Source organism: Penicillium vulpinum, assembly GCF_028829585.1.
Source record: "Penicillium vulpinum strain IBT 29486 chromosome Unknown utg000002l_segment0_segment0, whole genome shotgun sequence".
NCBI classification, from domain to species: domain Eukaryota; kingdom Fungi; phylum Ascomycota; class Eurotiomycetes; order Eurotiales; family Aspergillaceae; genus Penicillium; species Penicillium vulpinum.
The window spans coordinates 406,942-434,712 of record NW_026643242.1 but is presented as its reverse complement, the minus strand read 5'-3'; the positions used below and the strand labels follow the sequence as shown (position 1 = coordinate 434,712).

Here is a 27,771-nt window from a genome sequence, read left to right as displayed (position 1 = left end):
TAAAATACCTGAATTACTATTACAGATTCCTTAGTAAGCTGGGTATCTTTGGAAGCTTCTTGTAGCAAAAGCTTGTTGAAGCTCAATGTCATATTTCTTCTTATCAACAAGCTTTCCCAGCACGAATTTTGCCACGTCCTTTCTCCAGTAGAAGGGCATGGTTTGACGAAATTCATTCGAGTAATCCGTAGACATCAAGGGTTGTATATGCGAATAAAACAGATGGAACAAGCCCGTTGGACTAGAGAGTGCCAGAGAATACCAAAATGTCCCAGTTTTCCAAGCTTGTTCCATGACCTCTGATAGTAGTAGTGGTGTCCTACCAACTTCCGTTGGCAGGATGCTGCTGGACGTTTTTTTCTCCTCGTCCTTCAGGACAGACATCATTTCCTTGCGAACTACATCAAATTGATCAATTTCGATATGGCTAACATCTTGATTAGTCAACCAGTAAGGAGGTTCGACCATTTCAATAGGGCGGGAACAGGCCCATTCCAGATCGACCAGACAAGTAATATGCCACTTGTCATCAACAAAAATGTTGTTTTGGTTGAGATCTGTAAGTGTGAGAACAAAAGGCCCACGACACAAATTTCGACGGAAAAACAGTGGAATTAGAGTTCGCATTGCCGTCAGTGCTGATATCTGATAAATGCAATCGCCTACATTATTGGCAGCATTAGGTTGATTTCGTAAACGGTTGTCGTGGACTCGTAAGATATCCATCACGCAAGACTCGACCGTGTTGTACGTATAGTCACGCGGCATTTCGGTTGGAATGTTCTCGTTCTCTAGGTACTGGAGCTCCATTGAAAGAGGGCGATTGCTTAGGGTCAGGAACCCTTCTTTGTCAATAAGGAATGAACCAATGCGAGGCAAGGGTGTTTTGCTGAGACTCAGCAAGATACGAGACAATCCCGGAAGAGATTAAGCCGCAACTCGCTGTCTTGTCGTTTCTCAGCCCAGGTCTTCGAAAGCATTCTTCCTTGCGCTTCTTCGATGTATTGTAGCAATAAGTATCCGGTACTGGTAACACGAGGTGAAGGTTTTTCTGTCTGATTTGGATGGCAGATATAGTTTGAAGGTACTGGGAAGTGAAACCAGTACGGTAACAGGCGCCGTATGGATTGGAAGCAACGGCTCAAAAAGGGCAATTGGTCCAGTTTTGTAAACTACTTCCCAAAATTAGATTTATCTAGAAAAGGGATTGGGCTCATACTGTTTCACCTGTAGACAGCGCGAAGCCATACAACTATGGAATTGGGACATCTGGACAATTATGTTGGAGCCATGCGTATGTGCCAGCTTCACATTGTATCTTTTCGTCCCCGTTGCCGGGTCTAAAATTATCGCCAGTACGATAAGGAAGCGCAAATCTGAGTACGACCTGTTGTCCTGGTAGTTTCCCACTACCCTGAATGGAGATAGGAATGCAGACATTAAACCCGCCACAGAGCCAGGCTTCTATCTTTGCCACATAGCACCCATCGGTTGAGTTCAGGCCCAGGTGTTGAGCAACAACAGCTTTCATCCACTCGCGTCTGTCATTGAGATATGAAAGGAAGCGGCGTTGTTGGTCGTAGTAACCAAGCTGGTGAAGTATGTTTGTCTCCTCATTCTTGGCGAAAGAATAAGTGATCGCTTCTCCTCCGCGAAGGTGACGACGTGTCATGATCTGAGAGAAAACCAGAACCTTACTATCAGGTGAGAATAACAATTGTTTTCAAGCTGTGAGTACACATGTATTTTTTTAAAAAAAAAAACAATGCGCTCATGCGGGGCCAAATTCCGTGGGTGAGAGACTGAGGGGAACCGGGAACTGGCGATCATCGGGCCGGATAGATGTTTTGCCGAAGTAGATATTTAAATGAGAAAAGCAATAGTTATGGTAAGTCGAAGTAGTCAAGCAGCTCAAGTATAGCTACTCACCTTATTTCCATTCTAGGCGCTCCTCCTCTTGAAGGTGAAACCTCAGGGCGAGTGGAGAATATCGAAACGCGTGGTTGGCATTCGAGATGGATTGAGATTCAAGTTAGAAAACTAGAAGCAGAGGAAATTACATGTATCTATATCTTTGGCCGATTTAGTACACGAGCACAATCATTTTATAGCACTGGCTTAAAGTCCCGCATTCAATCTGGCTCGAAGCTACATTCATCGCCTTCATAATCATAAAGTAAGCAAAAAAAAACATCGACCATAACAAATGAAAAGTCGCAGAACAATCGCCTAATGATGTACAGCTTTCATAAAAAGATACCAGGGCATCAACCAATAACAAATAAACCAAATATTTGAAAACTCCGCTAAGCAAGCCAAAGGCAAAAAGTGACCAAATTCTGAGAGTACTGAAAGCAAAAAGAGAAAGGCAATCAGCTTCTCACAAAACAACTCGTAATACCTTCTCAAGATGAACGGGGGCGTTGTGCTGACGGAGCTCCCACAGGCTCCTGTATTAACCAAGTCAGTAATCGAGCTTCTTGAATATCTTTTTACGAAGTAGAATACGAACCGAACTGGCGCGGCGCTTGCGTCCATTGCTTGCTCCAGTTGCAGCATCAGCAGTCTCACTCCGAAACTTTTGGGCCTCACCCCCGACGCAAATGTTGTTGTTTCTGCCATTCACCCGAATGCCTGCGAGAGCGCGAATGTTGATGGGCCGAGGATAGCCCATATCATCGTTGAGGGCATTTGCACGGCTCAGTGAAGCGATGATAACAGACGCGACGGAGGCCAGGCGAGGGGATGTCTGGCCTGCCTGAGGGGTTGGATCAGTGGGAGAGTCAGATCCAGAAGACGAGACCGTGATGGTGTTTTCATCACCAGTCACGGTGATCGAGTTGTCGATGTAAATATTGATCGGGGAGGCCCACGGATCATCCACGTCTTGCTGGTCGATACTCATGATAGTCGTGCCACTGGGTCTCGTGACAGATAATGTGTATGGAGGGGGAGCTGAGCCTGGGGTGGAGGTAGAGGCAGGCGTAGAGGTAGATATAGAAGAAGCATTGCGATTTGCTCGAGCTTCAGCGAGCTTATGTAGGTGATGTCGCAAAGAGTCTGAGGGCGGCGTCATTGTGAGTGGGATGTTATTATTTTAGTAGTGTTTGTGGTGATATGACAAGAGTGAAGAAGAGAAGTGCACTTGGTGGATTTCCTAGGTATTTAAGGTCCTGCGTTTGTTCATTCGTTTGGGTGGGCACAAACAATAGGAAGGAAGACAATCAATAGACAATCAATAGACAGCCAATCAGAGGCCATCAGGGGTCCATTGACTTGCCTAATTGGGAACCTTGAATGGGACCTATTGTTCTCAATAGAGATCACGTGCTTGCTATTGTTCATGGGGGTATCAATAGGAATTAAAACTATGTACCGGGTACCTACACCATAGTAGATACTACCGTAGTCAAGAAGGTACCTCTACATAAGTACCATGGTTTCGCTAGTGTAGAAAATGCGCCTCCAATTCTCTTCCCAAAAAGCAGATCGGAATGTTGTGCCGGTCCACAAGCCCCTGGCTGTGGAGTGATTCCTCGTAGAGTGCGTTTGTGTCACCATAACCAAAACTAGATCCCAGATGATCGGATGTTTCTTCTTTGGTCGGAGAATATCTGCTGGTGCCTACACCACCTGGGAGGTGGACATGTCTGGTCAGGTCGTTGGCTGGTCTTTCATGGGCGCAGGACATCAAACCCTACCGATAGGGTTGTTTGGCCCATCACTGTTAGACGGGATATCGGAACCAGGGTTTGTGTGTGGTTGGCCCGGGTAGTATTTCCCACCTGGGTGAAGAGATTGCGCCGTCTGCAAATGATTATTAGCAAGGACAATAGCCCTTGTAGATTGACCGAGTTATACCGGTGTTTCTGTCGCGTCCGACATCCAAACCGTTACGGGTTGGTACTGACTTCGCGGAAATCATCTCCTTCAACTTCCACCTCGCGATCTCGAATACGGCGCATCAAAGCCAGGAAATTGCTCTGTTGGAATTTTTGGCTTTGTTCATTGCGCACGCTGTCGAGCAGTTGCCCTGCTGTCCGCGCAAGTTCATCTGCATCTCGACTCCGTGTTTGTGGATCCTGCTTGTTGTCACTTTGAGGAATAAGATCCGACCCGAGTCGAATTGGCTCGTGGGTGACTGGCTGGGGAATATCGACTTCGTTGGCCTCCTGCAAGTTCTTCTGAGTATCTTGCTGGGCAAGATCGGCTCCTTGCAACTCCAAATCAGCCCGTGCCTGATCAAAAGCCGCCTCAAAGGCGGACTCGTCAAACTGCTGCGTATGATTTTGTTGCTCGGTCTGCACGGCCTGCACGGGCAGCATCTGATTCATGGAGGAGCCATACATCGGGTAGCTTGGCGCAAAAGATGGTTGATAGGCACCATGCATTTGCGGGGTTTGTTGGACCTGGGGCATAGGCCCTCGCTGTTGAGTCATGAATTCAGTGTGCCATCCGCCCTGTGTCGCTGCCGGTGCAATATTCGGTCTTTGTAATTGCGCTACAGGATGTGAGGGCCCCGAGATTTGCAAGTTCTGGAAGTCTGATGCCCAACTGGCGTTGCCTGCACCGTGTGCAGCTGGGTGGTGTAACGCGGCATGATGTGACGGTGCTCCAAAATGGGCGGGGTGTTGCAAGTTAGGCAGCGCAGGACCAGCAAGGTTGCCTTCAAATGCGGCGAACTCCGGATCAAGTATTCCTTCTTGCGGGTTCTGGGATCGGAAACCCTAAGGTTTACTTTTAGTATGAATGAAACAATGTGATCTCAGAAGCGCTACCAACCTGGACAGGTGATTGACGCGAAGTCAACCGGTCTTGCTGAAGGGTGCGATCAACAGATGTATGCTTCTGGAAGTTCTGAAGGGCGTTCGACGGCCCGCACAGCGCATCACCCATAATGACCAACTTAGATCGGCCAACCGAGATATGGAATAGTGTGGTGAGGTTCGTCTTGGAATCTCTTCTTAATCAGTTGCCAGCTCAAATCACAACAATAAATAGAAATGAAAAGATGTTGAACTTCAGAAGCGACTCCGGCCACGCCACGCCCGCCGTGGGGTTGCCGACGGCCGAGGCTCATCACGTGCATAGATCGGGCAGGTAACGTGACCAAGCTTAGCACACGATAAGATACGGAAGGGCCAGGTTGTTTGGCTGAAAGGGAGAGAGCTGCTCCGACTCCCCGCGCTTTCACAGCTGTCAACTTATTGTTTGCTTTATTTAATACAACATGGTAATCGCTAATTAACTACATCGATTTGGGCCTTTTTCTCAATCCCATCGCTAACGGCTTCAAACCTCCAGGCGACCCCTCAGGTGATCTCGAATTCCGGACACGAAGAGATGATTGTATGTGCTAAGAAACGAACTCCAATTGTATATGTGACTACATAGTATATTCAAGCTAACTGAAATATGTGGAATTAGCACGATGCTGGCTTGGACTATTACGGCCGCCGGTTGGCCACATGTTCATCCGACAAAACGATAAAGATCTTTGAAATTGAGGGAGAATCACACCGATTGGTCGAGACGCTGAAGGGGTAAGATGGTCTTGCTAATGTATGAAACTAGATATCTGGTCGCTGACATTGGTATTTGATAGCCACGAGGGAGCTGTCTGGTGTGTCGCATGGGTGAGTGATACCCCCAAAACATATGCTATTGTAGCGCGCAGTTCGACTAATCATGCGATTCTCCCAATTTAGGCTCACCCCAAATATGGCACAATTCTAGCCTCGTCCTCCTACGATGGCAAAGTTCTGATCTGGCGGGAACAGCCCCAGAATGCAACCACACCCTCCGGTGGTAGCACATGGACGAAGGTCTTCGATTTCTCCCTCCACACGGCCTCCGTGAATATGGTCTCCTGGGCTCCCCATGAGAGCGGATGTCTTCTTGCCTGCGCTTCTTCCGACGGTCACGTCAGCGTGCTCGAATTCCGTGACAACAACTGGACCCACCAGACCTTCCATGCCCACGGAATGGGCGTCAACTCTATCAGCTGGGCCCCCGCTGCCTCTGCTGGTAGCCTCATTAGCTCTACCCCCGGACCTGGCCAACAGCGCCGGTTTGTTACCGGTGGCAGCGACAACCTGATCAAAATCTGGGAGTATAGGTATGTTCATTGATAAAACTTACCAAACATACATCTATGACGTGAACTAATTCGGTGCTCTTTAGCTTGGAGTCCAAATCTTACAACCTCACCCAAACCCTCGAGGGACACTCAGACTGGGTCCGTGATGTGGCCTGGTCTCCAAGCATCCTCTCCCGGTCCTACATTGCCTCCGCCGCGCAAGACAAGACTGTTCGCATCTGGACCTCCGATGCTTCCAACCCGGACCAGTGGTCCAGCCAAACACTGGAGTTCGACACTGTTCTGTGGCGCGTTAGCTGGAGTCTCAGCGGCAACATCCTTGCCGTCAGCGGCGGTGATAACAAGGTCAGTTTGTGGAAGGAGAACCTCAAGGGGGAGTGGGAGAAGGTCAAGGATATCGAGGAGTAGTGGCTGTTCTAATTTCCTTGTGTCATCTGTTCCCTTCCTCAACGCATAATTGTCTTCTATCCAAGAGCTAGATTGCTTGTTACCATAAATATTGATTCCACTGCGAGAATCCTATGTCAATTTCCAGCGCTTTGGGCGAACTTGGTCTGTTCCATTCACTATATCCTCCACCGAGCTCGCCAGCACCTTCCCAATCCAGGGGAAACAACAGAGCAAAAATAGAAAGAAATATCCATCCAGAAACACAAACGAAGAAAAACGCATAGGAAACGTAAATGAAACGTGGGGGACACCGGACTCAGCCCTATACGTCCCAGAAGATGAATGGGCCTCTGGCTTCTGGCTCCTTCATATCAACCCACCGTCCCAGCATCATACGCCCACCGGGGATGATGACAGCCTCGTATCCATGGATCCAGCCCTCACCGTCCATCACGGGGGAGAAAGGCATTTCGTCGTCTTCCTCCTCTTCCTCTTCTTCTTCCTCCTCCCCCTCCTCCTCTTCTGCTTCAAGGATCATGAAACAGATCCTCGTCCATCCCCCAAAGCCACCATGCTGGGCAGGAATATCTTCAGTAAACCCGAACACAGGGTTTTCTTCCTCGTGGACGCCACCATATCCTCTCTGCTTGCCATTGAAATATGTCCTCATTGTATCGGGAACACTAGCGATAGGGATGATCTTGTTGCATTGCTCGGGCCAAAACCGGTAGGACGAGGGTTGGAGATCGAGGTTCTTGATATTTGTTAGCCTGTTTGTCATAAACTTCCAAACAACTCATCATTCACCATGATGTCGATTAAATCGCCATGTGTCTCAAGATCAGCGCATGTCTGGCGGTCCGTATGCAGCAGATCTGAGAGGGGATGCATGCAAGCTAATCGGAAATTGATGTCAGTTTGGGGTAATTGTGGGTTTTCTTTCTGTCGGTATACTCACAGTAATATCCTAGCCATGATGGGCTTAATTTGGATATATTGGTCGGATTATCCTTTCGTGTCTTGGGCTTCATGTCTGTAGGCAGCCCAGAAAAGGACTCATTGAAGGAAATCTCAGAAGCGTTCAAAAAGTGACGCTGCCAGAAATTGCGTAAATTCAATAGTTTGGCCAGGTCAAGGTCGTCGTGATCGATGAATGCCTGGCCCACCTCGTCTAGATACGAATAGACTTGGGTGATGTCGTAGTCTGTCCGACGACAAGGCTCAGTAATGGTTGGGTCGAGGGCAAACGAAGTTAGGCACTGTGCATGGCAAATATCAGTGAATATCCTCTCCATTACTCGATGAAACGCGCTTACCAGCTGGAGACCATAAAAGAGTTGCGAGGAAGTTCCTTCTTTTTGAAACTCGCTCAGAAAATCCACTCCCTGGAGAGTCTCACGGATACATTGCAGGGTCTTTGAGGTTTCCCCAGGCGCGATGGGTAGGTTCAGAGACTCCTCGAGCATAGTCTGCATGACCTCCATCCAGAGATATTGACGATCATCCTCCTTGCCTTTGAACTGAATCGGGGCCCTCAGCACAATCGCGCGGATCTGGTATTCGATCTTCAACTCCCTGTAAAGTTTCCCCGGGACAAGGTCATAGCATGTACTAAATCGATACCGCCAGATGGCGGAATCTGGTCCAAAGACCCTGGCCCACATCTCTTTGCAGCATTGGGAGAGATGAAGAACATCCCGGTCTCTGGCGAGACAGCATACAATCGCCTGGAGAATCTGTTTTTATCAAACATCAATGGTGCGGTCTATATTGTTGAATACAGACATATACTTGCCTCGTTCGGAAGTCCGAGCAGTCGGCTTCGATCGCTTTGCACGGCCGCTGAAGCGGACTGCAGGCGACTGTTAGCCGGCATTGCTATGTACGCTTGTGGTATAGTTCGGTATGCAAGTGGCAAAATCTAAAGGGCTCAACGTGAAACGGAAGATGCGGGATCGAAGATTTAAATTGCAAAGAGCGAACATTAAATGTTGGATGTGTGTACTCAGATGTCGTTTGGGTGATTGTTCATGAAACGTGTGGTTCGTTGTCGTTTTAATAAAAAGGGCGGATATTCGTTTTCAGTTAGAGATTGCTTGATCTAACCAATGAAGTTCGCCTCACATATGATATTAAAGCAATAGGAAACAAAGAACTGATCTGCTTAGATACATCTACTCACAGGAGCAGATGTAGCATGTGCCCGGAGGTTAATAGATTTTATGCGCATGCTATATACCGTCATATGTAGGTATCTATACATGCTGCGAAATGCGACGTCGCTGCAGGCTTTCTCTCACTCCCCAACCATCTGCCAACAGGCCCTTGACTTGCTCTAGACTAAGTCCGCTCATCTCAGGGTAAATCGCCCATACACCAGCCCACCCGATCACACAGACGAGTGCATAAAGAGCAAATGTCCATGAGGGTGAGATCCATTCCATCATAGGCAGGAACGTAAGCCCGATGATAAAGTTCGATCCCCAGTTAGTCGCAGTGGCCAATCCCGACCCCAAAGAACGTACATTCAAAGGGAAGAGTTCAGACTGCTGCCAGGGGACATTGCCGAGTCCGAGGGCATATGCCGCGGTATAGACAGTAAGACAGAGCAGAATTGCAAGAGGTACAAGAGAACTAGCTTTGTCGTGGGTTTCTTGATGGCCGGTTGGAGTTGGAGGTTCCGAATTCCATTTTTCGTCCATTGACGAAAATGAGAAAGCACAAACGACCAGAGCAACAACCATGACAGGAATTGAATACAGAAGAATACGCCGGCGACCGATCTTGTCAATCAGCACAAATGCAACAAGCGTGAAGATGAAGTTCGTCATAGCCACGGAGAGTGATATCAGTGTCGGTGAGGAGAACGAAAGAGAAGAGAAGATGGTCGCCGAAAAGTACATCAGGCTGTTAAATCCGCAGAGCTGCTGGACTGCCTGAAGCATCATCGCAATAGTCAATGCTCTTCTATTCCCACCATGCAACAGCTGCTGACCCCGTTGAATGGTATCATGTAACCACTGGGGCTTTGTGCCACGGGACTTGATTGGTCCCATTTCTGATGCTTCTTGGACGATTTCTGCACTGATATTGCGCAAGACATGATCCACAACCCGGTCACACCCAGTGCAATCCTGATAGATCTTGGTCAGGACTGTCTTCGCCCTGGCATCGAACCCAGCCTGGACCAGCCATCGAGGCGTCTCAGGTAGCAGAGCGAGAATGGCAAGCTGGAAGAAGGCTGGGAGTGCCCCAATTCCCACAATCCACCGCCAGCCTCCAGTTGTACTGGAAAACAGCCACCCGACTATATATGCCACCACCTGGCCACCGGTGATGAACAGACTGAGGATCGTGACAAGTCTTCCCCTTGCATGTGAAGGAGCTAGCTCGGATATGTACCTAAATTTCCCAACATGTTAGCAGTCATAATCTCTCCCGTAATCAAATTTCTGCCATGGGTCAGGGCTCTCGGTCCCTGCCTGACATGACACGGTCCACCTACAATGGGGTTACCGCGCTTGCGCTCCCAACAGCAAGACCAACAATGCTGCGCCCAAGAATCATACCCCAAACATGGTTTGTAAAGGCCTGTATCAAAGCTCCAAGTGCAAACAATAGATCTGCGCCAAGTATGACCTTCCGACGACCAAACTTGTCTGCCAGCACTCCGGTGAACGGGCTCGCGATCAACGCGAATAGACTGGTGCAGGACGTGATGAGGCTTTTATCAAGTGTTGTTAATAATCGACCCGAAAGATCTGACCCGATGGTCACCAAAGTAGACGATATAACACCTGTGCTGGAAGTTCCGACGATTGTTAGTGAGCGGGAGGATCAATGGAGCAACATGATGTGTTTTGTAGGAGCTAGCATACTCATATCCAAATAGTAGACCGCTTATCCCAGCGGAGAAGGTCAATGCCCATATAAACCAGCCTCCTGAGTATTCCAGCTCAGAGGCCAGGCTCTCCTCGTGGTCATTGCCATCATGGTCTGAAGAGGCGTGTGATGAGGCGAGCAAAGGGGCATGGGGACCTGATTGGTCCTGTTCATCTGCGCCCGTCATGTCTTCGGGCACTTCAAGCTTGAGCCCTGAGGTATCATCTAAAGTTTATTCCCTAGGGCATCTAAGATGGTAAAGTGACGTCTGGGGTTGATTGCGATAAGCCGATAAGGAGACCCGCCCGGAGCGGAACTTGGATTCCATACGCCGATGTGACTCAGTATGTTGTAAACAATGAAGGGTAGGAAAAGAAGAAGCTAGTATTGTAATATTATGGCCTTTTTAGTAATAGCTTTGTCTAGTTATATGCACTGTGTGTAATTGACGGCCTTATCTATCAGGCAGAGCAAAGACTGAGCTGTAGGATACCAAAGAAATAACAAATATGGTCATAATGTAGATTCATGCAGGATATTCATAGCATTTACGGCATTAATCTGTACATGTAGCCCTCCTAGCCTAGTGTTTAGCCACAACACCGGCAGCATCAGCCTGTGCGGTGATCTTCTTCTTGTAGGCATTGACGGTGCCGTCGAACTTGGTAACAGTGCCTCCGTCGCAGACCCAGAGACTGGTGCAGACACTTTGCAACATGGTCACATCGTGGGAAACCATCACCACACCTCCCTCGAACGCCCGGAGTGCATCCGCAAGGGCATCCATACCCTCGATATCCAAGTGATTGGAAGGTTCGTCAAGAACAAGGATATGAGGATTGGTCAAGGACAAACAAGCAAATGCAACACGAGATTTCTGACCTCCGGACAGCAGTTCCATACGTTGGAGACCAGTTGTACCAGTGATACCGAACCTATAAGACGAGGGTTAGTCAATGTAGTAGATGCGAGTGGTTTGGGTAAACTTACGCTCCCAGGTGTCGTCGGTACTCCTCATCAGTTTTGCCGGGGTATGTCTTAGTCATGAAGCCGACTGCACTGGTGGTCATGTCCAAAGCATCGACGTGATGTTGGGCAAAGAATCCAATGCGCAGTCTCGAGTTTGTAGAGATAAGACCGCTTGATGGCTCAAGCTGGTTGGTGAGTAGTTTCAGAACTGTGGTCTTACCAGCACCGTTAGGTCCGACAATTCCAATACGCGAATCAAGTTGAACATCCAGGTCGACATCCTTAAGAAGAGGCTTGTCCTTAGTGTAACCGAAGCAAACATCGGACATCTGAACAATGGGTGGTGAAAGCTTCTCGACTCCGGGGAATGAGAAGTGCACGGTGTACTCGGCCTCTGGGGCATCAAGGACTGGCATGCGCTCAAGTTTCTTGATTCTAGACTGTGCCTCGGAGGACTTTGCAGCGTTGTATCGGAACTTATCAATGAATGCTGATGACAATCGTTAACACGACCCATATGATATGATAGAGGGGGTGACAAACCTTGCAAGTGTGCTCTCTCGCCCATTTGCTTCTCGTATTCGCGCTTAGCAGTCTTCCGACGCTCTTCCTTGGTTGCATAGAAGGATTCTACAGCTTATTAGAACCATTCAAAGTCTTGGAATCTCGTGTAACTTACCGAAGTTAGCACCTCTGTAATAGTCCAGTCTCTCGGAATGCTGGTGGATAATATCCGTAGCGACTTCATTCAAGAATGCACGATCGTGAGAAACCACAAGGACTGTGCTAGGGTATCCCTGAAGATAATTGGAAAGGAAAGTAATTGACGGAACGTCCAACATGTTAGACGGTTCTGTGAAGTGTCAGTAGGCTGCTTATGGAATAAAGAGACCAGTGGGACATACCATCAAGCAAAAGCAAATCAGGTTCACAGAATAGAGCTCGTGCGAGAGACAAACGCATTCTCCATCCTCCGGAGAAGGTCTTGGTGGCGTACTTTTGGCGCTCTTGGGAGAAACCAAGACCAGCCAAGATACTGGCCGCACGGGATTCGGCCTTATCAGACTCCATTTCTGAAAGCTTTCCATGGATATCGCTCAATGTGATATCCAGGCCCTCTCGTTCCTCGTCGAGTCTAGCAGCATCCTTCGAAGTATCTGCCAATGAAGACCTTTCTTCTTCGATTTCTGCCAGTTGTTTCGAGATTTTCTATGGTCGTTAGTGAATATGCTGCTATGATATCTTGCGAATTGACTAACCGCTTGTTCCGCGAGAAGATGTTTCCGCCACACATCAGCATCCAACACTGCTTGCAAAGCTGGTGTATCATCACCAGTAATCTACAATAGAAAGTCAGTAAGGAAGAAAAAGAAAAAGAAAGAAAGCAACCCAACTAGGACTTGAACATACCTCTTGCTCAACGTGAAGAATAGAAACGTGAGTCGGAATTGGGATTTCTCTGCGGCTCAAAGCACGCAAGAGTGTAGATTTACCGATACCGTTCTGACCAACAAGACCGTAGCGACGACCATAAGCGAGTGTGAAGGCAGCATCTGTCAAAATGCGCAGGCCACTAATCGAGATATCAATGTTATCCAACTTGATGTCCTTGCTCTTAGCCTGGGAGTCCGAGCCCAATTGAAGAGGGTTGACAGCCATGAAGAACTCCTCGTAGGACATAGCCTCATCCGGCTGGTTGAGCAGACGGGACGCCTCGTAGGTAACGTTCTGCATGATCTTCTTGTCCTGCTTAGCGCGAATCTTGCGCTCGGCCTTCTCGAGCTTCTTCTTATCCACCTTAGACTCCATCTTTCTAGCATTGGCAGATTCCAAATCGACAGCGTTTCCAGTCAGACCCAGTGTAGAAGACATGTTCCGTTGTGCGCCGACATTGATGGTCTGTGCCAGTTTCTTGGCCTTGAAGGGCATTTGCTTCCGCTCTAGGTCGTCATCGGAGGAGCTCAGCGTGGTAATAAACTTCGCAACTAAGTTGCCGATCGCTTCGTAGTTTTGCGGGGAGAAATCTCCCGAAGCGGAGACTAGGAGCTCAGTCACGGATTCAGCGGCCTCTGTCAAGGGGGACTGGCCACTGGCATCGTCGACGTAGAGGTTTGCGGCATGGGTCAAGTAGCCCTATTAGACAGTCAGCTTCAATGGACTCACAATCCTCCACCGCGCGCATATATGTGCGGAGAGACGTACGACTGAGTATTCGGAGATGATGTGGTCGAGGCCAGGGATCAGGGATTGGAGTTCAGACTCCATCTTTCCAGGCTCAAGATGGCGTGCGTCACGCCGAGATTCAAGAAGCTTCGACGTCAAAAGTTCGTGGAGTCCTAGAATTGAGGTCCCCATCGTGAATAGTGGCGGATTTTTGGATGTGTGTTATCGATAAGATCACATGACATGTGTTTATCGTTTTTGTGGGAGCCATTTTGGTCCACTATGTAGACCATAACAAAACCTGTATAGAACCCTGGCTGTTAGTTTTATGACCAGATGCTACGTAAATTCCAGTCTCCCAGTGAGCTGCTATGATTCATGTGATTAGCAAAATCTAATGAAGCGCAGAGTAAAAGAAGCAAAAATTTGGAGAAAAAGGTTAGAATGCCAGGCATCTTGGAGCAGATTGCAACCCGAGGTGTCAACATTATTCCATAAAACTACATATGTAAACGATCATGAATCTCGGAAAACCTTATATCTTCATAGTATAAGCATGAATTATATAACATGAATCAAACTCAATTGAAAAGCAACTAAAGCCCAACTTGCTTAGGGGGATCTGGATTGTAATTGAACCCTGTAGGAATATAACACTTCATAGAAGTCCAATCGGTGATATTCGATTCCCTCCGATTCCGACATTCCCTGCTCAGATAACCGCTATGACGATACACATCCTTACAATCTCTATTTTCCCATATAGTGCAGATACCACCATCAACTATCCAGGATTGAGGTTCTGTGAGGGTGCCGGCAATGCAGCTAGATTTGAAGGTCCCGCCGAGGGTATACCAGTTGCAGGAAACATCCGTTATTGAGTTTTTGGTGCTTAGGTTTCCGTGCAGGTTCAGACACTTGTAGTCTACCATGTCCATATTATGTCCTTCGAGTATGTAGTGGTCGCCGTGGCAGTCCATTTCGCTGTACATTTTGATTGTCCATGTACTAACAACTGGCGCTTTGCTGGTAGTAGTGCTTGTTTTTTTCTGGGATGATTTGGTCGCCGACGTGGGTTTATTAGTGGTAGTGTCCTTCTTGGTGGTTGTGGTAGCCTTCTTGGTGGTTGTGGTAGCCTTCTTGGTGGTTGTGGTGGTAGCCTTCTTGCTGGTTGTGGTGGTGTCCTTCTTGCTGGTTGTGGTGGTTGACGTAGCTTTAGGGGCAGCCTTGGTAGTCTTTCTCGAAGTGGTGGTAGCAGCTTTAGAAGTGCAAAATTCTGGAGTACTTCCACAAAATCCCCATGAAGAACACTATTAAATCATTAGATTTTGAAGTTATAGAGAAAAAAATTCGAATTCTTAACTCACACATTCATTATCCGCACACGGATTCAAAGACCCTAGGTCTGACCAGTTGTTGGGGCGTTTTGTTCCAGGCACCTGGGGGCCACAAATAGCATCTGGGAGCGTAATTGGCATCAAGGGATCTCCAGAACTAATGCAAATAGAAGCACCCTGCAATATATTTTGGCACCCAGGCCATCCCCACGTTTGAGCATTGTACGTTTCGATATCAGCCACAGTGATAGAGTTTGCTTTAGCAATCATGGCACAACTTTCGCCAGTTTGGACAACATATTTGGCACAAAGACCGTCGGTAGTTGCTCGAGGTGCAACCGCTGCACCTGATGTTGCTATCAGACCAAGCAAAAGGATGGCGATGAGAGTAATGAGGTTGCTAAGGCGAAAGTACCACATCATCGGTGGAATTGTTTGAAAGTGCAGTTTCCCTTTCTTCAATTTTTTAAAAGGAAGCAGGTTCCATCTTTATCTGTCCAGAGAGGCGAGGGTGTGCCAGACTACCAAGGATAAACGAATGAATGAATGAATGAATGTAACATCGCTGGGAATGGGCGAGCGTTCTGGACACCCCAGAAGTTTTCTTTGTCTTCTCGTTGCTCACTGCATAACCTTCCCGGGTTGTTTCATGAAGGCTTTGTCTAACCGCCCAAAAATTAGAGGACTCGGGTCTTTGAAGGTATACAACTTAAAAAATGTAAACGCTTTACCCGAACAAGGTGCTCAGCCCGAGAACAGATGGATCTAGAGGCCTACTGGGAAAGAGGGGCCTCTCTAGAAACTTTCTGAATGCGTGAGGAAGAGAGGAAATATCTCAGGAGCTGGGACTAGAAGATTAGCAAACAGAGGTCACCTGCCATCTTGCACCTTCTTAAATGATAGCAGAAAAATATGTTTATTTATTTTCAGTGCATGTTGAAGACCAAGTCTTTTCTTTGTATAAAGAAGTGCGTAGGCGTAAGGCCAGATGATTCGAAAGATCATCTTTAGCACCATATCCCTATTTACCTTTGTTGCAAACTAGGCTATTGATGCTACTCGGGCGAACAACCCACTTGAAGCAACTGCGCTAGAACTTGAAAACAAAGCAGATATATGTAAGTGACACGCTAGACCTTCCACAATCTGCAATCAGATTCAAATGAGTCCCCATCAATTACAGTTCAGGGTCGAAAACAGGTTGATATCAAAGAAATATATTATCAATGGAACAATTCCGGGCACATTACTGAGAGAAATAATATAGCTACTTTTCCACTATATCATAACAACAACAACATACATAGCTATGTGATTGTTTAGGGCTTAGTAGGGCTATATCCTTGTTTCGACGGTTTTCAAGAAATAACTGGAAATAGCAAGTCCTACGTTGGGGGGATAGCGCGAAGGTGCGACAAATATTAAAGTTCAGCTAGAGTAGGATGTGTTCCAACGCTTCAAATTACGCTGAACAAAATGAGATGTAGGTAGGTGGTTGTTCTTTGCCATATATCTGCGGGTAGTATAGTAAACTAAGCGATGTATGCTTATAATTTCAGGACAGAACTCTATTTCAAGTAGTCGACGCTCATATTAAGCTGTCGGCAACCACAGGTTAAATAATATTCATACCGAGGGAAGTTGGTTGTGTATCGCCAATATCAGCATGAGTTTATTGAAAGACGAGGCGTCCATATAGTATGTTAGCGAGCGACTGAGACACGATGATGAAGTCACCCAGGCCTCCTCTTATCCGTATGAAGATTTTCCAAAAATTGTGAACCATTGGTATCCAGTTAGGGCATTCAGTAAAGCTGCTGATGTGTAATCTGTACGGGACCGGACAAGACCATTGCACATGTGGTTATGAAATGCTTAAATGGTTTCCCAGGGATCTATTCAAATACAGAAAATTCAAATGGCACTTTAAAAGACAGGTGGTTACCGAGGTGAGTTAACCTCGCTTCGGCAGGTTCCCAGCCAACTAGTTGATAGAGCGCAGACAGTCAAGTTTTGAACCACATATTGGCGTTTGTGATATACTTGGCTGCGGGAAACAAGCATCAGATCACCCGAATGTCACACAGCCCCAATGGCTGAGAAACTCCTATGTAGCATCAAAGTAAACGTAGCATACATATGTAATGATCGACCTCAGCTCCGGCCATCCCCCCGGTCATTGATGAGCAATACGAGGTTTTGCGACGATGAGCATAAGCAACGCCCAGGTCTGACCGTTCGTCTTGTCCAAAAATGTTTCAGCTACTCTATACTCTGTGCGGTTGGTAGCGAGAAGACATAGACGGTGAAGCGAAAGATGTGGCCTGACCAGTATACTCTGCATCGACAACTGGACTCTGACGAAATTGCCTAAATTAGATGTTTTTGCAGGCTGCAGGGTGTTTCATAGACTGTTTCATGTTCGGAGATGCATTAGACCTGCGAACAGTAAAATGAAATCCGAAGAGCAGAAAATTACTGGTTATTATGAACTCCCAAGTGAAGTTCTACGTGGAAGCTGGAAGTGGAAACTAGAAACTGGCCAGATGTTCATACCCCTGTAGTTCCTCACTCTCTTATCACACAAAGTCGGAAATTGCAAAGCACGGGCTTGTAAGATCTGCCGGGACTCAAAAGGCCGGAAGTCATCGGGGCCACAAAGTTGTTGTTTTGTTTATTATGTGATTCTTTTTTTTTTAAGTATCAAGAAATTACCAGCACATTTTATCAGTGCAGGGAATATCTTGTTCCGATCTGCAGGTCACAGCAGCCGACACCGACATAACGGGTGACGGCAGGTGTTTGAGAATAAAACACAAATTAAAGTATTGGTAGTCAGGTATGCACATGGCAAGACTTAAAACGATCTGTACTCTGTGCTTTGTACATAATGTGTATGTTGTAGTTCCATATATTGACCTTCCAAACTGAATGGTTGGATATGCCGATCGCTATATGCTTGGGGGTCTGAGGGATCGGCCTAAATTGACCTTTTAGTGGAATAAAAAATAAAAAAATAAACAGCTTGAAACACGAGGTGTTCCCTCCCCCGCTATTCGATACACTATTGACGGTTAACTGCCAACAAAAGCACACATTCGGAATTAGCAACCGATAATGATGACCCACGAGGGCTCCCTTCTCATTTGCAGAGTGGAATAAGTGGAGTTTTTATAGTACATTCAACAGAAAAAAAATAGCACCGGGTACTATATCGGGTTAATTTGCTCGGAATCGAACAGGTCAACTCTTGATCTTTGAAATGAATGTTCAATATAAAATTTTAAAGTAAAGGTATGAAGTATGGAGTACATACTTTGATATTGGAACCCTTACAGTGAACCTCCTCAACTCTTTATGTAATATTCCATTCTAGAAGCTCAGTTGGTTGAAAATGGATCTAGATGAATGGGAAAATTAAAAAAATTTGTATAAAAATTTGTCTACAAAGTATACAGAGTGACGACTTAACTTGAATAATAGGCCCCGATGAAAGCCAATGGAGCATTCAAGCCATTTAATATCGTTGGACCATGGTTCACCATAGTTCACGACAGTTCATCATCTCGGAGAAACGCCTGTAGGAAGTAGGAAAGCAGTGGACACCCGATCGGCCTGAGGGGCCTTTTGGCGATGCGACTAAACTAGTCAGGCTAGGGGCCCGAAGACGCGATCTCAGCCAGCCAAAACCAGATATGTGGGGAATTCTGGATCGCATGGCTTTTTCGGGGCCTTTTGGTTCCTCTTCCTTGCTCTTTAGCCCTCTTAGCCACTTAGAAAACGGACTTCTCCGGTTCCTTGAAAAGTTCTGGACTATGACGCTGCGAAATGTGAGCCGCAAGGGGTGTGTCCTGCCAACTTAGCGCCTAGTGCCCTCTCGCCTGCATTCTGCATTTGCAATAACACCCGCAGGATCGTGCACAAAAGCTAGTACCTTTTCGTGCTACCCTATCGTAGTGCAAATCGGGGTATTTCTGTCGGATATGTAAATACTGACGGTTTGTTTTGATCGCATAATCGTCCTATTTTTGTTTCCCTTTTTGGTTCTTGAAACTGAATGCCAACTTGCAAGCCAATTGTTCTTAACATATTATCGAATAAACTCAAAAAAAAAAAGGGTCCAAGGAGGGGACTTATTGAAGTTGCTCCTAGCGTGCGCAGGGCGGGAGCTGATAATCCCCGTGTGTTGTTGTTGATTTCCCCGGGTCACATCCACTTCATCTGGCACTCTCCTTCTTGACTCGGCCTCCCAGGGGGTAGAGGCATACTTTTTCCAAACTGGTTTTGCTCGGCGTTGCCCATTCACTCTTTTCTCTCTTTTTTTCGTTTTCTTTTTTGCTTTGTCTGGACCGTCAATTGTGGCCTGGTCGAGGCAGCGCACTCCTCCCTCACACCCGCGCAATTCGCAATTCGAACTTCCAACTTCCATCTACTCCCTCATCAATTGTCTCGATACCTTTTTTTTTGTATTTCGCATTCATCTGGAATGTCATTCACGGAGCTTGTCAACCTGGAGCTGATCGTGGGGGTGTTTGACATCCTTCACGGCGTCCTCTGAGGATGGATCACATATCAACAGTAAGCCGCGCCTCAATATCAAATTGCCGGACGAGATCCGGAATTGCTTTCACAACGGCGGTTTGGTCGCTTCGGAATGGTCGCTAACTAGTTCTTCTAGCTTTGTGCGTTAAGCACTCTCGGAATAGCTCCCACCGGCCTTGCGCTCGGTCGCGCCGAACGGACACAGAGGCCCAGCCTTTTTCGGCGGAAGACCCTCACTCAAGGTATTCCTGGGCCGCTTCCTATCAACACTGAGAAGACGGAAGATGTCGCCCGGCCCAAGACCGCTATCCCATCTCGAAGTCCGGCCGCCGAGTGGCTTGCCGCAAAGGAAGAGGAAAGCTCTCAAGAAGGTCCGGGATCCGATCTGCGGAAAGCGCCCTTGTCTTTCAGCGGTGCAAGACGGCGCCGTCGAGGTCAAACTCTCACAAATCCGCCTCTGCGAATTCCAGAACATGAGTCAACGGATTCGTCGGTCGAAACGCATGCCCGGCGGCCATCCACCGGTTGGCTGCGGCGGCTGTCGATGGCCTCGTTCCAACCTGAAACCCCTACCGCAGGTAGTCCAGTGGCGCCCTCGTTCAATGGATCGGAAACTCCAATCTTTTCCCACTCGCCTCGTCAGCGAAGATCTCCGAACAAATTGATTAAGCGCCCGACCTCGCAGCATACAAATGCGCACCCCCTCGGCGCGAACACCATCTGTGGACCGTCGCCAGCTGCACTGCGCAGGCCTGCCACTAGCCACCAGCGATCGGAGTCGATGATCCTCCGAACTCCTTTGACACCTGATTTCGATGCATATTTTCCGCAGGCGCCCGTCGAAGGTCCAGCGATCGAAGAATTCGAGCTTGATAAGCAGAAGCATTGGACACCGTTCTTCTTTCCCAAGGCTGGCAAGTTAGCAGAGAGGCTTTCGCGCCGATTCTCGACCGCCACTGCCCCAAAGTTCCAGAGTGTACGCCATATTGTGTCTGACTATCGCGCTCTTCCTGCGTTAGTTATGGCTGATGCGATCTCACCCACGGCTTCTACACCGCGAGAAGACAGATCAGTACCCCAGACCCCAATTGAATTCAGCAATCCGTTCCAAACGGCCCCCTCTGAGGCTGCTCCCAAGCAGCAACTCGCCCCGGAAGAGCGAGCAGAGAAACCTAGCCATAAACAGTCATACTCGGTCAACGATGTTGAGTCGAAAATCGTCATGGCAAACACAGTGACCGCGCATGGGACACCGATTATGGGACTCGTTCGTGGTGGCTCTCTGAAGCGAGTAAAGGGCAGGACCTTCTCAGTCCCTCCTTCTGAACTCGCAATGGAAGAAAAGAATATCGTTATTCCGAGTCCCCCGGAGGCCGAGCCGCGGCGCAACATTACTGATCCAAGCGTGTTCCGCGCTCCGTATCCCACTTCGCAGTCTGGCTGGGCTGATTCAGCGTTGGAAAGACGGTCACAGGTTAATCCCCGATCGGTATCGCAGGACTACAGCGTTGGCTTGGGATCTCGCGCTGGTTCACGTCAAATGACCTCTGATGCAGTCGCCCTGTCGGCCTGGCAGCAGGCATCTCGTCCCGGCGGTCGGGCTCATGGTTCTCTCCGTCGCCGTCCCAAGGGATTTTCAATTTCAGGTTCCGATCCGGCTTCCACCATCATTGGTTCTGATGACACGCGGGTATTCACATCATGCGATGGGTATGAGACGGACGTGATGTCCGACTATTGGGACTCTGTCCGCACACGTGAGACCAATCGCAGTGGACTCAAGGGGCTGCGGATTGAAACTATGTTTGATAAGGCAGGTACCAGCTTGGTGAATGAAGAAGCGACGACCTTGGAGGCTCTCCTCCCTCGTGGTTCTTTCGCCGCACGGTCTTTAGACAAGGATCGCCAATTGTTCACTGATCCGCTTCTGTCTTCCCCTCCTTTAGTTCAAAAGTCCACGATTGAAAATCCGTTTCATGTTGACTTGTCTGACGATGATGGTCTCAGCATGATTGGATCGCTTCCTGGCGATGATCGCGATTTTTTTTCATCTTCTTTGACACATTCGTTGGCCAAGTTTGCTGAGCAGCCCGAGTCGCGTCGCGGTTCAGCTAATATGGCTGGATCGTTTGTTGGCGAGTTGGATTCGGATATCAACAGAAAGACAAACATCTTTGATTGGTCTGAGCAAGCACACCCCAACCGTGAAAGTTCAGACCTCGAGACGCGTCCTAGGACCATGCAGGGAAAACAAGAGGGTGTTAATAGAAGCAGTCGGGCTGTTTGCCGGAAAGCACCATCAACCGTCCACCTTAGGAGCCAGAGTGTCCCAGTTGCCAGTGAACTTCCCATCAACGAATCGCGCCAAACTTCTGGCAAGTTTGGTACCTGGGGCTTAGGTAGTAAGGGTGTCAGTGAAGATTGGGATAGCGACTTTGACTTTGACGAGTCTGACGACACGCCTGTCGCTGAAAACAAACCACTTATTCAGCCTGATACCAATCGCCAGAGCATGACTGTTCCCAAGGCCATTCTAGAGCGTCAAGCCAGTCTTCGTGGTCAATTTGGACAGGTTCAAGAATTAACTCTGCTCGTGGAGGAATTGAAACGTCTTCGGCATCAAGCAAACGTCCTAGGCATTGTCAACGGGCCTTCCAGTGAACTGTGGGCAGAAGCAGAGCAGATCGTGAACCTTGCTACCATTGACGATGAAGAGGAGCGTCATTCGCCGCCAGGATCTCCATCGTCTCTCACGTTTAGTTTTGATGAATCTGATGATGACGGTCTCAATGCGTCGTCTAAACGGAACAGCGAAGTTTCGTGGGACGTGCCCCGTGAAAATAATGAGTCCGCGCTACCCCTCGCTCAGCTTGCAAAGGACTCACCAAAGTCCAATTCCGTACTTGATATTCTCCAGTCCGGTCGTGATCAACAGAAGACTTCAGCTCCTACCGAGTTAGAATTAGCGTCACGTGCAAAGAAACTCCCATTTGATACTTCCTCATTGAAAAATTTGGTTTCTCGTGCGGGTGTGGTGACGCGTTCGTTGAAGGAAGTTATTCGCAAAGCAGACGGGGTAGCAACCAGCCCGCCAGACTTCCCTCAAGACCCCCCATTCCGACGCATTTTCGACAAACCATCTCACGATGATATGGCCAGCTTTGAGGCAGCCCTTGCTGACATGTCATAACCTTTTTTTCTTTCTTTTAATTGATACCAACATCTCAACACTCACTCCCTCTCATTATCTTCCATCCGCCAACACAACCATGAGACCGAAAAACACCTGAAGATCATTTGCATGACCATCTTCTCCGTCCTTACCTAATGTTTGCTCACTGCGCGATCTCGGAGATTTTCTTTCACAGTGCGATCTGACCCAAAACGCCATTACCTTTTTTTTCCATTCCCATGTACAACTCTACCCTCAATGTACATTGCCATACAATTTTTTTCTCTCCCTTTCCATGTGTGCATCCCACACATACGAGTGCCCATTGGGCCCATGACTTTCTATCTTCTTTTCTGTCATCTTCTTTCCTTTCGTCTATGTTCCATATTTGCGCAGCTCATATTTCCTAATTGCGCTGTACTAATCACGGAGGATTCCCTCGAAAGGGGATGGCCTGTACTCTGATGATGTTTTCAAACGAAAACCCCCAATCCCAGGCAAGATGAAAAGCAATGAACCCCAAATGTGATGATTAACCCGGGGCCAAGCCCTGGAGGGCAATTCTATGAACTTGCCATCCTGTGTCTAAGTCTAATACAATCCAACTTCTAATATGATTAGCGGATAACCTTAATATTTGTAAACGGTCTGAATGATAGTATATAGACACTTCGGTACTTCTCAATGTAGACTTGTCAGTGTCAACGTGCCCAATCCATCCAGTCACGTCGATGAGCCTATACTTGTTATCACAGTCAGTAGATGGTGAACTTGCTCTTCGCTCAAAGCCGGTCACCGTATAGATAGAACAGGATGGGAATAATGATCAATAGCACTGCTATACAGCCAAGCAGTGTCCCATCCCATTTGATAGCCCATCGAAGTATATATAATCAGTATCTGCTCCATCATACTTCGACAGCCACTAATCATTTTTGTTGCAAGCAGAAGACACGCATCAGCCGATAACTACAAGATACTATTGATGATCTCACTTGGGCAACTTCCGGCGTGTTATTATTTTGCTGGTGAGCCCAATCGCTTTCGAATGTTGTTCGGGGATCTATACTCATTTATGCTTCGAAAAGTTGAGCTTTGCCTGCTAGGAGAATTGATCTCTCCACAATCCAACTTCAGCCTCTACAATATATATTGTTGTATTCAATTTTCAATATATGATAGGCCAGGTCTGTCTTCTGAGATGATATCAATTGTGTTCATAGCGAGAACTTGATGTATAAGACCTCATAAAATTGGGTTGCTTAAGTGCTGGGCTCGATATATATACTGCGCAGGTACCACATAATTCTAACAATCCACTCTAAAAACACAATCGCTGCCGTTTATTTGTACTAACTAAATTAAAGTATTCGACTAGCTCCAAATTTGTTTAGTCCTGGTTAATATAATTGTATCTGATGAGTTCAATGTTCAATAGAGGCGTTTTTGTGGCTGTACGATCCTCCGTAGCGCGTCAGAAGACAAGACAAGATAAGACACTTTATTACACATCTTTCACAAGTATTTGAATAGTCCGGGCTTAATTCAGCTTGATCTAGTTTATCAATTATGAATGCTAACTATACATCCATATGATTCCTTTTGCCTACATAGGTATCATATTAAAGTTTTGCCTTAACTGAGAGAAACTGACCTACCCACGACTCAAGGGGATAAAAACAAAAAGCAAACCAGTGAGACAGCGTAGATAAATTGAAGACAGAGTTCTCGAATCAATATATAGAGGCTGGAAATTGTAATATATCATCAAGGAGGTATACAATTAGAGCTGCCTACAATCTATAGTCCGAGTATTTTCCGGGGTGCACTTGGAAATGAGGGGGGCCACACCGGCGTCTCATGTCAAATCAGGAATCACATCCATCAAATTTGCCTCTTGAATTGATATCCTTATATGTTGTATTATGCACGGAGTACTCCGTACTCTACATTGGATAATGATTATGATTATTCCCAAGTTATGTTATTTATCCTAATGATCATGATCAAGCATTAGCCAATATGAAGAGTCAGGGCTTGGCATAGGCCTGGAGCGTTTGAAAAGAATATAAAGAGATTTGAAGAAATTCGAAAAAAAAGAAAAGAGAACCCCCCTTGTGCCCTTACTCAACAGAATACACTGTAATAAACAAGATTACAGCCACCTTTTATGGTCCACACTGGGCACATTCAACTCAGGGGCAGCCCGTCAACCATTGGCGGATAAGAGGCGGGTTCCTGACGCTACGGCAGTCCCATCATAAGGTGTCTTACGCTCGCCTTGCTTGGTGCAGTTGCATTTCAACAAAATAGATCAAAGAAGTAAAAGGGTAGGAGATCAGAATAAAATAAAATAAAACCCAAACAATAACAATAACAATAACAGAGAAAATAACAGTGAAAATAACAGTGAAAATCGAAGGTGTTTCTAAATTAAGCCCTCAGGGGAGATGCGGAGATAGAAACCTGTACGGAGTACGGAGTACACAATACTGTATAATATTGACGCTAGTCCACTTATTCTAGAACTCACTCTCCTTCTCCTTCTCCTCTTTTTCTTCCTTCTTTATTCATTCGCTTTTGGCTCTCTTTTGAGGACTATAGTCCTGTTCACTCCTTTACATTGCTTCTTACACTCCTTTTTTTGCCTGCATATTTTTTTTCGATCTTTGATCTTTGATCCCGATCTTCGATTCTAATTTCTGAACTGTGTGATCTGAACTTAAATGACGAGCATCAATCTCAAGCGGCCATCGCCATTTTAAACGTGTTGACCGGTCTTCACGTTCTAGACAGGTCGGGTCTACCCCCTATAGACCATACTATATCGACTATGCCTCACTTTCGTCGTGATGTCGTCCCCCCAAATCGATTGCCATTTCTGGTCCCCAGCACCATCATAACTACCAAGTCGCCATCTCTCGTGGCAAGAGCCGAATCACCCGAGCCGACCTCGGGAGAAAAGCCCACCAGCAATCTGACAACGACGGTCTTGCCCGTCGTGCTCGGTGTAGGTCTTCCCATTTTGTGTGCTATTGTCGTCCTCATTGTGCTTCACCGGAGACATGTCAAGAAACTTAGGCGGGAAGATGCAATGGATAAACATAAATCTCTTGATTTTGGAATGGATACAGTGGGACCTGCAACCAGGAGGAAAGGTCCTCATGGCATGCCCCCAATGTCGGAACCAGCCCATACCAAAGGATTGTCTCTTGATGTTGGTCCGTTCCTGATGCCTCCGGGACTGAATGATTCCCCGGATTCTCTGCACTCCATGTCAATAGACGATGATAAATATCGTCCGGCCACTGCCTCTATTCGGTCGTACCCCCGGAGCAACCGGGATGATGCATCGAGTTTCACGGGCTCCCGATTTGGTGATGACGGCAATTCAGGCCTTCTCCAAAATGCACAGAGGATGTCTCGTTCATCCCCACCGATGTACTCCTCCCCTACCCAATCTCATGGACGCAGTCCTATGAACCAGCGCAATGACTACCTTGGCCAAGTTCCCGGGGTGACGCGTCCACCTGCTGCACAGCAACCCGGCATGGCCATTGGAAGTCCCAATGGCAACAGGAATCCCTCGCCAGGGCCGCTGCCTCATCTGGATTCCTCTTCGGGTCTTGACTTCGGACTGGACAATACATATGGCAACACATATAATAACCAGCATGAAGAGCGCCTCAAATTCCCGCTGCCTGATGCCTCCCAGCCACGAGACTTGAACCATGGCCAGGCTCCTGCATCACAACTTCCTCGTATTTCCCTGCCGGCCAGCGATGTTACCACTAGTGACTATGGCGATGACCGCAAGTCGGAATACATTGTCCCTGCGGTCAACGCCAATGGCATTGAAAATGTACAGAAACATAATGCCCCAAGCCACGATAACAAGCGCCCAGAACTTCCAGAGGAACCTCAAAATCTGGATGCGGCATATGATAACCGCCGCGATACCCGACGGATGACTCTCGGTTTGCGCCCGTTGCCCCCAGAGGACCCCGCCGACAACCCCGAACAGCGTGCCAATCGGATTCGTTCCTTCTACAAGGAATACTTCGATGAGAGCAAGAACGGCCAGGAACCCACATACTATGAGGACTTCGGTCCCGAGTTCTATGAGAATAATGGTAACTCAGCTGGCTTCATCTACGACCCGACCACCGGCGAGTACTATGATGCCGCTGCTGGTCCTGCGCCATTCGCCGAGCCAGTCACTCGTCGCGCAATGACACCGCCGCCTCGCGCGCCTCCCCGCTTCCAAGGAGCCGCCCGCCATATGGCAACCAACTCTGCTGGAGGTGGCATGCCCGGCCCGCGCGCCTTCTCATCTGCCTCTGGCCGTATGCCCGGTCCACGGGCTCCCAAGAAAGCGGTTCCTCCCCCCTCGCCACTGCATATCCTTCCTACTCCTTCCAAGTTGACGGATGACGCCCTAATGACCGCCCTGGAATTTGCTCCAGGGAATGGAGCCAAGGACCGTCGCGCGGGTCGCCCCGAGACACCCACCGGCGGCGTTCGTCCCTACATGCCTGGTTTGCGCGCGCACACGCCGCTAGTCTCTGCCTTTGACGAGCTCTCCGTGATGCCCAGCCCCCACGCCCTGCGCAAGTCTGGCACGTACACCAATCTGGATTTCGTGCCGCCGCCTCGGTTCAAGAACGAGGGCGGTACGGGCAACGACGCGGGTAGTATCCGCAGCGCTCGGACGGTCGTCTCTGCTAATCACCAAAATAACATCCGCATGGGCAATTACCGTGTCAGTCGTCTGCCGGCCGAGGCGGTCGGTACTAAGGACGACATGATGGCCAGTTTGCGTCCGAAGTGGGATATGAACAGTACCTAAGGAAGCGGTGGCTTTGTCGTTTTCCAATGTCATGACTTTGTTTTGGTACCTTGTATAAGAGCACGTGATGATTTGATTTCTGCTTTTTTTGTTTCTCGTCTGGGTTTCCCGGTGCTCGAGCTTTTGGAGTGATGGTCATCACCCCATCTTTTTATATTCATTACTGTGTTCTCCTTTTTTGTCTGGAAATCTGCTATCAACGGCGTAAATAGATGATGGTTGGATTCTTTCCCGCGACCACTGAAATTTCATTTCTTCTACCCGGTCTCCGGGCTGTATATATTTGGATTGGTAGAGGTGTTTAAGATGGTATACATACTTTGTACTCCGTAGACGTCTTGAGCTCTCTACTCCGTACCTTGGATGT

At 47.8% G+C, this 27,771-nt stretch overlaps 11 protein-coding genes across 11 annotated transcripts; 3 read left to right on the top strand and 8 right to left on the bottom strand.

Annotated features, from left to right (window-relative positions):
• Positions 1 to 30: 30 nt before the first annotated feature.
• Positions 31 to 810, bottom strand: N7479_003248 (uncharacterized protein; the record flags this gene model as incomplete). Its single annotated transcript, XM_057250945.1, has 1 exon — positions 31 to 810. One exon carries the CDS (start codon positions 808 to 810, stop codon positions 31 to 33), a length of 780 nt encoding a protein of 259 aa, XP_057110270.1.
• Positions 811 to 1,252: 442 nt separating this feature from the next.
• Positions 1,253 to 1,672, bottom strand: N7479_003247 (uncharacterized protein; the record flags this gene model as incomplete). Its single annotated transcript, XM_057250944.1, has 1 exon — positions 1,253 to 1,672. One exon carries the CDS (start codon positions 1,670 to 1,672, stop codon positions 1,253 to 1,255), a length of 420 nt encoding a protein of 139 aa, XP_057110269.1.
• A 792-nt stretch (positions 1,673 to 2,464) lies between these two features.
• N7479_003246 (uncharacterized protein) lies at positions 2,465 to 3,076 on the bottom strand (the record flags this gene model as incomplete). The annotated part of the gene is made up of 1 exon (XM_057250943.1): positions 2,465 to 3,076. The coding sequence occupies one exon, from the start codon at positions 3,074 to 3,076 to the stop codon at positions 2,465 to 2,467; it is 612 nt and encodes a 203-aa protein (XP_057110268.1).
• A 548-nt stretch (positions 3,077 to 3,624) lies between these two features.
• Positions 3,625 to 4,896, bottom strand: pex20 (the record flags this gene model as incomplete). The annotated part of the gene is made up of 4 exons (XM_057250942.1): positions 3,625 to 3,650; positions 3,702 to 3,807; positions 3,912 to 4,727; positions 4,783 to 4,896. 4 exons carry the CDS (start codon positions 4,894 to 4,896, stop codon positions 3,625 to 3,627), a joined length of 1,062 nt encoding a protein of 353 aa, XP_057110267.1.
• A 334-nt stretch (positions 4,897 to 5,230) lies between these two features.
• On the top strand, positions 5,231 to 6,508 carry sec13 (GTPase-activating protein SEC13; the record flags this gene model as incomplete). Its single annotated transcript, XM_057250941.1, has 6 exons — positions 5,231 to 5,233; positions 5,305 to 5,349; positions 5,428 to 5,543; positions 5,606 to 5,636; positions 5,709 to 6,118; positions 6,184 to 6,508. 6 exons carry the CDS (start codon positions 5,231 to 5,233, stop codon positions 6,506 to 6,508), a joined length of 930 nt encoding a protein of 309 aa, XP_057110266.1.
• Positions 6,509 to 6,812: 304 nt separating this feature from the next.
• On the bottom strand, positions 6,813 to 8,154 carry N7479_003243 (uncharacterized protein; the record flags this gene model as incomplete). The annotated part of the gene is made up of 4 exons (XM_057250940.1): positions 6,813 to 7,244; positions 7,298 to 7,386; positions 7,449 to 7,749; positions 7,807 to 8,154. 4 exons carry the CDS (start codon positions 8,152 to 8,154, stop codon positions 6,813 to 6,815), a joined length of 1,170 nt encoding a protein of 389 aa, XP_057110265.1.
• A 591-nt stretch (positions 8,155 to 8,745) lies between these two features.
• On the bottom strand, positions 8,746 to 10,559 carry N7479_003242 (putative MFS myo-inositol transporter; the record flags this gene model as incomplete). The annotated part of the gene is made up of 3 exons (XM_057250939.1): positions 8,746 to 9,892; positions 9,996 to 10,292; positions 10,369 to 10,559. The coding sequence occupies 3 exons, from the start codon at positions 10,557 to 10,559 to the stop codon at positions 8,746 to 8,748; spliced, it is 1,635 nt and encodes a 544-aa protein (XP_057110264.1).
• A 396-nt stretch (positions 10,560 to 10,955) lies between these two features.
• Positions 10,956 to 13,696, bottom strand: N7479_003241 (putative AAA family ATPase GCN20; the record flags this gene model as incomplete). The annotated part of the gene is made up of 8 exons (XM_057250938.1): positions 10,956 to 11,307; positions 11,363 to 11,831; positions 11,885 to 11,971; positions 12,021 to 12,194; positions 12,247 to 12,550; positions 12,601 to 12,681; positions 12,752 to 13,474; positions 13,544 to 13,696. 8 exons carry the CDS (start codon positions 13,694 to 13,696, stop codon positions 10,956 to 10,958), a joined length of 2,343 nt encoding a protein of 780 aa, XP_057110263.1.
• Positions 13,697 to 14,100: 404 nt separating this feature from the next.
• N7479_003240 (uncharacterized protein) lies at positions 14,101 to 15,261 on the bottom strand (the record flags this gene model as incomplete). The annotated part of the gene is made up of 2 exons (XM_057250937.1): positions 14,101 to 14,814; positions 14,872 to 15,261. The coding sequence occupies 2 exons, from the start codon at positions 15,259 to 15,261 to the stop codon at positions 14,101 to 14,103; spliced, it is 1,104 nt and encodes a 367-aa protein (XP_057110262.1).
• Positions 15,262 to 19,401: 4,140 nt separating this feature from the next.
• N7479_003239 (uncharacterized protein) lies at positions 19,402 to 22,573 on the top strand (the record flags this gene model as incomplete). The annotated part of the gene is made up of 2 exons (XM_057250936.1): positions 19,402 to 19,419; positions 19,520 to 22,573. The coding sequence occupies 2 exons, from the start codon at positions 19,402 to 19,404 to the stop codon at positions 22,571 to 22,573; spliced, it is 3,072 nt and encodes a 1,023-aa protein (XP_057110261.1).
• A 2,815-nt stretch (positions 22,574 to 25,388) lies between these two features.
• N7479_003238 (uncharacterized protein) lies at positions 25,389 to 27,404 on the top strand (the record flags this gene model as incomplete). Its single annotated transcript, XM_057250935.1, has 1 exon — positions 25,389 to 27,404. The coding sequence occupies one exon, from the start codon at positions 25,389 to 25,391 to the stop codon at positions 27,402 to 27,404; it is 2,016 nt and encodes a 671-aa protein (XP_057110260.1).
• Between the last annotated feature and the right edge of the window lie 367 nt (positions 27,405 to 27,771).